We start from the raw sequence: 12,412 nt of genomic DNA on the forward strand, positions 1-12,412 counted from the left end.
AAAGGAGTGGAAAGAGGCGGCCCATGGAAGGTTACTGTGACAGCCAAACCAGAGCCTTAAGCTTGGCAAAGGGATGAAATGAAAAGTGACGTAACAAGCAATTCACAGCCATCGGCGCAGAGGAAAATGCAACTCAGAGAAGAGGAAGAGGCTGGAACTAATTTGGAGACCCAAGCGGTTGATGTTGCTGGAAGGGCCTTGGGGAGAGAGGCCCTGAAGGCAGACACAGTTCAGCTCTGGCCACCGGTGAAGTTCAGTTAGGAGTGGAGAGTCAACTTAGGCATGTCCGCCAGGAAGCCTCAGAGTGCAGCAGCGGCTCGAGAGCCAGGTGGCGCTCCAGCCACACGTTCCAGCTGGAGTCACGCCAGGAGCCTTGTGCTCACACAAGTCCAAGACTGCAAGTACTTTAGAGAATTTCTCAGCACATGATGGTGCACAAGATGTGATCTATCCATACAATGGAGTATTAGTTAGCCCAAAGAGAGGAGTGGCGTGCTGACACATGACACATGAAATAGCTTCATGCTGAGAAGCTGGTCGTGAAAGGTCACATAGTATATGATCCACCTGTGTGAAATACAAATAGGTAAATCCACAGGGACAGAAAGGACTTGCTAGAGGCTAAGAAGGAAGGATGTTAGTGGTGAGGAGATATTCTAGAATTGTAATTATGGTTGAAAAAAAATGACCACTGAGCTTTACACTTTTAAGTGGTGAATGTTATGGAACATGAGTGTGTGTGTGTGTGTGTGTGTGTGTGTGTGTGTGTGTTTTCTAAGACAGGGTGTCTTTATGTGGCTCAGGCTAGTCACTCACTCATGCTCCTCATGATCATGGTCTTCGGAATGCTGGCCTTACAGGTGCACGAATGCTTAACTGACTCTAAGCACTTTTAAGCAAGAAGCTATTTCTGCAGCCAGTAACAAAGGCAACTTCCTGCACCCTTCTTCCGTCAAGGTGTGCCTCATAATCACTACAGCCTCAGCAGCCTTCTCTGTGAAAAGGTGACATGCATTTGCCTCCAGGTGAGGAGGGCAGGCGGTGTCTGTCAAGAGCACAGCACCTGAAAACAATTTATACTCAATAAGGCAGAACTGACATTTTTCAATTTTCTGAAGTTCTTTACCCCCCCCCAAAAAAAGTGGCTGGTTACCTTTCACAGAATGAGCACTCAAAAGTACTAATATTACTAAAATGAGGGTGTCAGACGGGAGGCACAGAGGGCAGGTACTGGTGGTGACAGGAAATAGAAAGTTCAAGCCAAACAGGGACAGCTGAAGGGAAATGGGTGCATTTGGACCTTGGGAGACGGAGAGTGGAGGCTGTCGGGACCTAGAACAGCGGGTCAGGGAGATGGGGAGGAGGCTGATTTCCTTCAGAACAGGTCACAGTGGGGCGTGGAGGGAAATAAAGCTGCCTGAGAAAATGAGGAACACATCTCAGAGACTGAGGAATTTATTCTCCAGGGCGGTAGCCAGAGTCTATGTAGGCTCTTGGGTGGGAAGCAGCATGGTGAGGGCTGTCTTTGGAACTCAACGTGTGTGCAGCAGACTGGAGAGTGGAGGAAGCAGTTCTGCAGGTGTTTAGTGTGGAGACTTTTGGCAAAAATGACCTGGTTACACTGGAAATACAGCGACAGGAACACCAGGCAGCTGGAAAGAAAAAGATCGCAGAGCGTGGCAACAAACACTGCAAGGATCCCAAGGCCCATGTTTCTTTTTCCTTCCCCTCATCCCTTCTTCAAGCTATCATCAAACACCCAGCAAGCCCATGCTCTCTAGAACAAAGCTGGGAATAAGTTAGCCAATTAATCAATGGCCTCTTTAGTCACCTCTACCCAGCTGTTCTGGCTCTGGATAACAAGATTCTTATTTCCATTTCCTAGGTCTGCCCGGCCTTGATTTTGCAATTCCGCTCAATGTATCTTTGAAGAGAGATGAAGGGAAAAGTTGAGCATTTAAGTTAATCATAACTCATGTTTAAAGATCCAGAACCGTCCCCACCTAATCCCATTAGAAAGCAAATGCCCCCAGAAGGAGCAAACATTAGGCTCTGTATGATGACAATAAATAATCCCACCTCTTTTCACTTGAGCTGTTAAGTCTGTAAATGTATGATGGCATGAAAGCTTCCGAGTTCTCTGGGACTTATTCTCCAGGCTAGAACCATCCTCACAGTAGTACATCAGTTGGCCAACTCATCAGTCCAGCTAGCTCATATTCTGGGGACTCAGCGCTTGAGAACTCCCTCCATTTCATTAAGGCCATTGCTGAGGACAGAGGTAGAACAGAGACGGGACTTCATTGTCTCTCTTCGGCTGATGCTCAGCTATTCCTCAACTCCCCTGCCTGCCTTCCGCATGAGTGCCTGGGAATTAACTCCGGTCCTCATGTTTGTGAGGCTATTGTTTTACCAACTGAGCCATCACCCCAATCCCTGTAAACTGGATTTTATTGCTTTTTAAATTTGTTTGAGACAGGCTCTATGTAAGTCCTGCCTGTTCTGAAACTCACTATGTAGACCATGATGGCCTTGAGCCTACAGATTCACCTGCCCCTTTCTCCCTGGTGCTGGGATTAAAAGTATGTGACACTATGCCTGGTATAAACTGGATTCTTTTAAAAATAAAATTACCCTATAGGTTTACACTTAACTGTCATTACCTTTTCCAGTTGTGTGTATATTTTCTTCCCATCAATAAACTTTAAATTCCAAGTGTAAAGGAAAATCCATTACTTTGCTAAGCATATCAGCTACATTCTGGGATATAAGAGCCATCGTGGTGGTACACTCTTGTAATCCCAGTTTAGGACAGGAGGATCACTGAGTTCTACGCTGAAGAGAGACTGTCTCAAAGGAGATGGGACACCTCCACACCTGGAGATCCACACCTGGGGTTGTCCTCTGGTGTCTGCACACACGTATGCACTGCACATATGAACACGGACATATACACATTTTAAAGATACAAAATATGAATGGGGGGGTCACCATGGTTTCCTTTTCCCATTTTCCCGTGTGTGTTCTATCAAGAACGAGTGCACTGCATGTGGAGCTCAAAAGGTGCAATGATCTTCAATCAGTCCTCTACCTTATTCCCTGCAGCAGGGGCTCTCAACCAAACCCAGAGCTGTGAGATGGCTAATCTAGCTAGTCAGTTCACTATGAAACACCTGAGTCTCTGCCTGAGGGTGAAATTTTAAGTAGACTGCTAGTTCACCTGTATGTGGGTTCTTAGAAGCCAAACTTTGGTCTGCATACCTGGCCAGCAACTGCTTAATCCAAGCCATCCCCCGATCCCAGCCATCATCTTTGTGCATTTGTGTTCTGATTATGTATACTAGTCTATTGTCTTTAAGGTGTTTTTTTTTTGAGGCTTGTTTGTTGGGTTTGAGCTTGAGATGGAGTCTCAAAACCCTGTGTGAGGTCACACAAATGAAATCTGGTAATTGTGTAACTTGTTTTTCATAAGGAGAGGTCTGTGTGGAATTTTAATACCTTTACATAGCTTGTCACCTTACCTGGTAAGGGTGATCTTCTTTGAATGTATAATAAATTGGCTTTTGACTCAATCTCCTATACTGAATCCATGTGAGAAAATGCAAACCCAGACGGCACCTAGTCAAGATCACTTGACAAGGACAAGGGGTGGGGACTGATGGCACTGTGTGGCCTGTGTACCTCTTAGCTATGTCAAGGAGTCAGCAATTACTTTCTTAAGACGACTAGGACGAGAACACAGGTGCCGGCCAGATCCCCTGGAGCTGGGGTTACAGATGGTGATAAGCCACCGGGGAACCCAACTCTAGTCCTCTGGAAAGGCAGGACATGTTCTTAATTGGGCTTAGAGTGCAGCCCCCTTGGGAGAATTTCTCTAATTTCTAAAAGGTTTTAACTGAAATATATTCCAAAATACTCGTCAGGTTTTATTAAGCATCTTAACAGGCTTTTCAACCAATGCACCCCAGGATGTTTGAGAATTAAACCACTATGCCAAGGATGAGTAAAATCACACCTCCATGTCAAAAGACACAGAACACCAGGGTCAGTCAGCAGCGTTCTGGATGAATGGCATCCACAAACAATCAGAACCACTCCTCCTGAGGGAACCAGTGCTGGGCAGGAAGGACAGAAGACAATGTCTCTTCACGTAGGCAGCAGCAAACCACTTTCTCCAAGTGTGCCACAAGAGCTGGCACACGCATCTCTCCACTTAAAAATGATGAAAACAGCAAAAGAAATGTGCCATACCAAGTTTTCTTTAAAGTAATGATATACCAAAAAACCACAGGTTAAAGCTAAAACAAAACAAAGTACAGGTTCCCACTATGTCGCCCTGGCTGGCCAGGAACTGACTATGTAGACCAGGCTGGTCTTAAACTCAAGGGATCTGCCTTCCTCAGCTTCAGGGCCAGGATTAGAGCACTGGTGTCTAATCTATGTGTGGCCATGCCCAACCCACCACTGCTTCAAAAACCAGGGACAAGGCTGCCTCGTTTCTAGGGCAATGGCAGCTGCTCATACTCCTTTGGTCCTTCACAGGGACCACAAGACTGGTCTCCACACGGTCTCCACAGCGAAGGAGTCACCAGCAGTAGGAAGGGCTCAAGTGTCCCTGGCAGGAAGATGAGTTACTGGCTCCTTGTTGACTGAGTGTCTTTAAAATAACTTGACAGACAGGTGTGGTGGTGAACACCTGTGATCTCAGCACTTGGGAGGTAAAGGCAGGAAGAGCTCAGTTGAGGCCAGCCTATGATGAGACCCCACCTCAAAAAAAAAAAAAAAAAAAAAAAAAAAACAACAACAACTGGCAGAAGTCAAATTGGTAGGAATACATACAAAGAAAAAGCCACATGCTCGGTTCTTTTAAGCTTATTTAATATTTGAACTCTTATTTTCTATTTTCCCAGACCCCAGAAAACAGAAAGTTTTAGATGACCCAATATTTTGTTCCAGAAACAGACAGCCTTATCAGCTAATTCATAAAAGAGCTTTTTTACAAAGGTGCATCTGGATAATTAGAGCAATAAAGTCTTTTAGGCATTTCAAAATGTGATCAGTAAAAATACATGATTATTAATAAGGTTTTTTTTTAAAGATAGTTCCAGATTTCTCTTAAAAGCAATTTCTGTTAAAGAGTACATGATTGTATGGTGAACAAGGAAAGTGAGACATCCTAGTGGGAAGAGGCTCATTAAACACAACCAACAGTGTGCACACTAACGGTCACCATGCTGTATGTCTGCTTAGCGGGTGGCACCTGGAAATGGCTGGGAGGGACTGGTTTCTAGGAGGCCCCCTTTTTCCTGATCAATGTATGACCCAAACCCTCAGTACCCATGGGGAAGGCAAACAGAACAAGAGAGCTCCTTTCTTAAAGAACAATTTTACAGACCACGCTAAATGAGGGTGAAATGTCAAACCAATGAAACCATGATCTACAAAACAGAAACTTCTGCAAGGTCTTAAACTTTGTTGTTTGAGGTCCTAGGGTGCCTTCTGCGACATGGAGGGAAGGATGTACAGAGCAAGCCTGTGCGGCTCCAAGCCATACCCCACACCAGCTGCAGGAGACTGGGCGGAGCATGCGTGTGAGGCAGCAGACCATCACCAGTGCCAGGCAGGGTGGAAAGTGACTGACTGTATCATAGGAGGCATACTTAAAGCTTTTTGCTTCAAAAAATCAGGCAAAGTAAACTCTTCTCTTCTTCCCTCCCCAAAAGACAAAACACTTTCTAAAAGGGGTCTTGTTTTTTTTCTAGAGGCCATTAGAAATTGCTTGGGAAAAACAAAGGCAAAAATACTCATGAAACAACTTGCCATGTGATACAATAAATAGTTACAATTTAGGCTGTGAGAGCAGCTGAACTCCAAGAGTCCACTTAGCTGCTTTGAAACTATACATGGCGAAGGCCAAAGCCATTCTTTAAATTACAGTACTTGCAGGGTTTACTGTTTGGCTTGATTAGTTCTCTTCTCAGAAAGGGAACACTCCACCTGTAATCTGCCACTTAGTGACAGGAGAGCCACTAAGCTCAGGAGAGAGCAGTGTCACGGGCTGTACCCACGGCACACATGGCTTTCTGGCTCTGCAGAATATGCTGAGCCCCTTCGCTTGCCTAGTACTCTTCAGAGCTGAAGCACTTTGTACCTTCTTTGAGAGAACTATGACAATGACCACCTTGTTCCAGAACAGGAGGAATACCTGCTGTCACCACCAGGGAAGGGAAATGTAATGTCAAAGCCAAAGGGATGTGATTCTGATGGCCAAAATGAAATGGAAGGCACGGGAGGCCAGAGAGGGAGGGTGCAGGCAAGAAGTAAGGCTGGTAAGATTAAAAAAAAAGAACTCTCAAAAAGTGGTTTGTTTTTGTTTTCCAGAAGTCACTTCATTTTGAGGTTTCATCTGAAGATATAATGATATGCATTTATTTGGAAGTACTGGAGCAATGCCAAAGTACCTTTCCAGTTAGCCCTGCTGTAACTCTGACAGGAAAGGGAAGCAAACAACAGGAGAAGAGAGTTCAGGCTGAGCTGTGCTAGAGAGCCAGGGAAGGACTGAGTGTCTGAAGCCAGAACACTGCCGTCTGGATCTCCTCCTGATGATGTAGTTAGTGTTAAGAGGCTGCCTGGAAGACAACGTAACCATTTGGTCTTCACTTATATATTAGGTTCTACATCAAAATTTCAAAGCCCATTCTGAGTTATGCTTGACCTATGACTCAAAATACAATTCCCATTTATAGATGAGGTACATGGATCCAAGTGGATTGACCTAAAAGACGTATAGTTCTCAAGGGCAGAAACAGGAATCCGGACCCAGACAGATGAGCACGTTAAGTTGTGGAGGTGTTCATAAAAGCAGCTGGGGACTACCCTGGGTGACAGTTTCCTCTGTGTGTGAGGAGCATGAGGGGAGGATAAAACTACATCCTGACTGCCCCCCAGAGTTCAGAGGGCCCTCCTGCAAGATGTGCACAACACACAAACTCCTTGTTTATTAACAGAATTTAGATTTGACAAATATTTTTTTTAACAGAACAGTCCAAAAACATATTTACCAAATGCACAAAGAAAACCACTGAAAGGCAACAGAATTAAGGAGTTCTCAGGGCACAGTTCTGACTAGCTTAACCTCATAGGTGCTGTCCACATTGCAGCTATCACCAGCACCTGGGTGGCTGCACTGCTCACCTCTGGTCCCTGTTCCCAAAGCCAGTCCCAACGCCATGAAGACAGGGCTGTGGCAGTGAGGTCAGAGAAAGCACTCTGCAGTGATGTGATGCAAGCGACTCTCCTTCCTCTGCCCTCCCTCGGCTCTGTGTGTAACTCAGAGCCCTTTGGCACCATCAGTGCAAAACAATTAGAGTCAACCGTCCAGGTACTAGTTTTTACTGGCCTTATCATCAGCAGTACCCGTGGCTATGACCGCCATGGTTCAACTCAGTAGTGATTCAGTTTCGAAAACCTTCTCAGATTCTTCTCCCACCCCACCCCACCCCTCCACAGCACCCCACCACCACTGAAGCATTCCATCTCTTTGTTCCTATTTCCTGCTCACTCTGCAGGGGATATTTCATACAAGTGCCAATGTATAATTATACAAATGCAACAATACCAAGAATAACAAATTTATAATCAAGAAAATAAAAATTTGTTTTCTTCTCTCCCAGATCCCAACTATCAATAGAAAAGACAACAAAGGAAATACACCCATGTTCAAGTGCCTGCCATTTAGAGTACTGAGGATTCCTGTTAACTGGGGTAGGACCCAGGACAAGATGCTCACCGCAGGGTGGGAGGAGGGCCACCTGCTCTGAGCACCCGGACAGCACACAGCTCTGTCATCCGCACACAGGAGTCATGCAGCATCTCTGAGATGACCCTCAGAAAGGCAGCCTTCTGCACAGAAGGGCTGGGTTAAGGTTAGTGAAGCCAGGCACTCCTCTTTCCTCTTCTGCATTGCCTGTCTACTAACCTCCCCACCCCCCACCTGACTTAGCTTCAGCAACAGTTGATTCTTGGGTGTGCTAAATACAAAGGGCTAAAACTCTCACTACTCAATTAAAACAAAACAAGGCAAAGTAAAAATTAAAGTGTGCTTTCAAATACGGAATGAAGTCAAATAAATACATCTGATTTTCTCTTTTTCTTACCTACATACAATTTCATATCCTACACCCAAAGCTCTATACATTTGGTTTTTATTCTGAATCAAAATGCATTTCTGATAGTGAGGAGAGGAGAGTGAGAGAACTGACATTCCCTCACTGACAGACTTGTGCAGCTGCCAGACTGAAGAACTAGTCCCACGTGGGGCACCCTGGGGCACGGCTGAGCCCAGGTGGTTCCAGGCAGATCCTCTGTCACACTCTCTCTGCGTCCACACTGGAGCCGGGATGTGGTTGATACAGGGTCAACACTCAAAATCCAACAACCTGCAGTCACCTCCAGGACACGGGGCTCTAACTTTTATCTGAGAAGAATGAAGATATGTGGAAACTCAATTAGGAGCAAATTAACATTGCAAAGAACATGTATGCAAACTGCAGGCAGAGACTTGTTCAGTTTGACATCAGAAAATATAACCTCAAGCTGCACAAGCCACTGAGTATGACCTTACACACTGGACACAGGCTGAGCTGTAGCCAAGGGCCACATAAGCCCTTGTATGGCAGGGCTCCTCATGAGGGAGCAGGAGCTGCAGCCATACCAGCAGTGCAGCTCAGGCTCTACTGAGTTTTGGGTTGCCAGCTTCCCTCCACTCCTCAACTTGGAGACGCTTCAGAGAGAGAATCAGCAGGCCCAGGGACCAACCACAGCTCTTCCGAGAGCAGAAAGGGCAGAGTCAGCAGACTTATAGACACAAGATGCTTAGAAATAAGTGCTTTTTAAGGACAGGACAGAAATGAAATCATAGGTTTTCATGTGGAAGAATAATAAATCACATATCCAGTGTACTGTTAGGCAGGATGAGCCCATCATGTTACGTACCTGAGAGCTTGTCAGGGAGGGCTGAGCCAGCCAGCCTTTGGCAAAGAAGGGCATAACTTTCTTCCACCTTCTGTAACAGCAAAAATTTTTCATGGGGATGGCACAAGAAAAATAAAATTTAGTTGAAAATGGGAATAAAGGTACTCTCTGTTCTAGGTACATGGCCCCAAATTTCACCATCACCGCTGACCACTGAAGAGGCTGCTAGTGAGGAAGGAAGCACACTCCCTTTGGCTGAGTGACCTACCTTTCTATGTGAAACACTCAAGGAGCAAGTAAAGGTGGCCTGCCCCCAAGTAAAGGACGTCCCCCAGAAAAATGGCCCCATACCATGTGACAGATGAACACAGAGGCCTCTTAGACACTCTTGCCTTGCTAGTCACATAATGACAGTACGTGAATTAAATGAAAAAAAAAAATCTATTATGTGGAGCTGAAAGAAAAACTAAGGGAGACAGGTCTTGAGCTAAGAACACCGTATCTCCCAACTAAATGTCACGAAAAAAAAAAAAAAAGGATGAGCTCTAGCAGCTGTGTCTACCCAGTGCCAATGTCTTTACCTTACTATTCTTCTGCTTATACATACGGTTTCCGATTTGGGGATGTTATGGGTTTTGTCTGTGTGTGTGTGTGTGTGTGTGTGTGTGTGTGTGTCTATGTGTGTTTGTGTATCCGTGTATCTGTGTTTGTGTGTACCTGTTTTTCATGTTTTTTCTTTTTTGTTGTTGTTGTTTACTGTTTTGTTTTATTCTGGTTGATTTGTTTTTGTTTTATTTTTTAATTTGCCTGCTTGTTTTGTAAAGAGAGAGAGGGAAAAGGTACGGAGTTGGATGGATGGTGGGCAGGGAGGATCTGGGAGGAGTTAGAAGAAGGGGAACCATGTTCAAAATATATTATATGAAAATAACTTCTTTTCAGCCAGGCAGTGGTGGGGCACACCTTTAATCCCAGCACTCAGGGAAGCAGAGGCAGGCAGATCTCTGAGAAACTAGCCTGGTCTACAGAGTGAGTTCCAGGACAGCCAAGGCTACATAGAGAAATCCTGTCTCAAGAAACAAAAAACAAAACAAAAAAGTCCTTTCATAGAAACCAGCATGGTGATGTCTTTCCCTACCAATTTCCAAAGCTCCACTGAGTAACAAAAGCCACTGGAGTCCATTTCTCCGTCACAGCCTCTGGGAAACTACCAACACTACTTTATGAGTCACATATAATTAACAAGCTACAGCAGGTCACAGCGTTTCCTGGCATGATTCACAACCATGCGAGCGCACCTATCTGACCCCATGCCATCCTACAAGATGGACCAACTGCCCCAAGTACTTCTAGGTTCCTAAAAGTTGGAACCCCACCACCACCATCAAATGTAGCTAGCTACAAACCTACAATTTTTCCTGTTCTTGTAATTTGTCACAAGACAACCAGTGTGAACAGCAGCTTTGACCCAGGCCTATTCATGATTAGTGATTAAAGAGAATAAAAACAGACAGATAGAGAACCTGGACTGTCTATGGACACCAGGATTCCATCATTCCAAACTTGCACTCTGCTAGCTGTGTACTTAGGATCAAGTGCTATGGAGGCTCAAACATGGCATACCTTTAAGTGTTCAAGGTCAGCCTCTATTTTATGAATGTACTCCAGGATTTGGCTTTGAGAATCTGTACAAGAAGAGGGACTCCGGATCTCAAAACAAGCATCCTCCATAGCTCTCCAGCGTCGCTGGACCAGGAATTCTGGGGTGAATGGTGAAACTGCCCCATCAGAATGAGCATTCTGAGGGGAATGTTGTTGCTGGTGGGTGGAGTCCACTGAAGGGATGCCTGTCACAGGCTGCAGGGTGAACGAGGAGGCAACCTCCTCGTCTGTGGAGCTCTCCTGCACTGCATCATAGTCATCAAGGATCAAACAGTTTCCTATAGGTGGAGACAGGTCAGTTTGATGAGATTAGCACTGGTATCAGAATGGGGTCAAATGACAACTTGAAAAGCTACTATGGTGAGGGAACCATCAGCTCCCACGTTTAGTTTTAACTCCACCAGAATTTACTTTGGATTAAAGCCAAGCTTAGCAAAACTTTCACATTAGTTTCTGAATAACTTCATATTAGTCAGAGTTTCAAGAGTTTAAAGCTTAAACCACAAAATCCTTACATGACAACCTGACTACCTGCCAAATACCCCTTCCTGGGCTCCTGTCGCTTCCTCCCACCCTGCATCCCCTAATTACAAAGTATAGTGTGCTTGTGCTCACTGCTGGGCACCATACCCAGGAATCCACGTGGCCTTTCCCTGCACTTCGGTTTCTGCTTAGACTGATCACCACTACGTCTGCTTTCTCTACTCTCTACCCTGGCTGTAGCTGGCCTTATTTGTTTCCTAATGCTTCTGACCATCTGACCTTTACCACTTGCTTTCTTATTTACCATTACTCTTTCCCTTCAGGCACTTAGGCTTCTTAGGAACAATGGAATTTCTGGCATTTTTTCACTATACAATCTTCTAGCCCCTTTGACAGGGTCTGGCAGAGAATAGATTCAGTATTTACTGTATGAAGGAATAAACAACGCACACATACACACATAAACTTAGATACCGAAACATCCATCCCAGCATATAAGACATTTTACAATAATCAGAATCAAAGTTGAAATATGGAAGCCACTTGCCTGAGATGCGTAAATTAACATCCTTTTCTTCCTTTTTAACTGCTCCATCACCTTCTGATGGATTATCGTCATTATGTGCTTCACGGGCATCAAAAAAGTGCTCTCCACTGTCATCCAGAACCCCTTCTGGCTCTGTAGTAGGCATCTCTGGGGTCAGGATCATGTGGTCCATTACTAAAATGTTACTTGCCTGGCTGTCTTGGGATGCCAGTATCACTGAATCCTGTGTACCACAAGATTCAGTTGAAGTCCGTGGACTGTCACAAATTGTAACGTCACCAGTTCCAGTTTTAAAAAGCATCTGTCCTTCCCCGGCATGACAAGCCTTAATAACATTTTCAGAGTCCTGGATGCCACTGTCTGCCTGTAGCTCTTCAGAAGCTGGCCCATATCTTGAGAAGGACTGCCAGTCATCCCGAGTGCTCTTCTCAGTGAGACCTAACTGCTGGACCAGTAACTGCTTCAACAAGCCCACTGAAGAGTCAGGGCAAAAGGAGGAAAAAAGAAGGGGAAATTAACTACCACAGCCTTGCTGCCAGGTGAAATCAGGCAGCTGAATTTCCAGTCCCCTCTAAAACCAAGATCATACCTTAACAATACACAACCAAGATATTAATCCTATACAATCAATTTTGTCTTGAAAAATGTAATCAAAAATATGATGTTCTATATAACAGCCAAATTATACTACACCTGACCAGAGTTGAGCATTCTGAATAGGGGGTCTTCCTATTTAAAAGTCCTAAATAC

The 12,412-nt window shown here is 44.9% G+C and overlaps 1 protein-coding gene across 4 annotated transcripts in view; it reads right to left on the bottom strand.

The window, feature by feature from the left end:
• Positions 1–4,861: 4,861 nt before the first annotated feature.
• Arhgef12 (Rho guanine nucleotide exchange factor 12) overlaps positions 4,862–12,412 on the bottom strand; it is a 131,656-nt gene continuing 124,105 nt past the window's right edge. For all 4 annotated transcript variants that reach the window (XM_060372163.1, XM_021636912.2, XM_021636911.2 and 1 more), the window contains 4 exons: positions 11,663–12,136; positions 10,594–10,910; positions 8,995–9,064; positions 4,862–8,476 (listed from right to left, as the gene is read on the bottom strand). In XM_060372163.1, coding sequence (XP_060228146.1) covers positions 8,466–8,476; positions 8,995–9,064; positions 10,594–10,910; positions 11,663–12,136 — 872 coding nt within the window. In that variant the 3' untranslated portion in view covers positions 4,862–8,465. The remainder of the gene's footprint in view (positions 8,477–8,994; positions 9,065–10,593; positions 10,911–11,662; positions 12,137–12,412) is intronic.

Source organism: Meriones unguiculatus, chromosome 1 (genome assembly GCF_030254825.1).
Source record: "Meriones unguiculatus strain TT.TT164.6M chromosome 1, Bangor_MerUng_6.1, whole genome shotgun sequence".
Lineage (NCBI taxonomy): Eukaryota > Metazoa > Chordata > Mammalia > Rodentia > Muridae > Meriones > Meriones unguiculatus.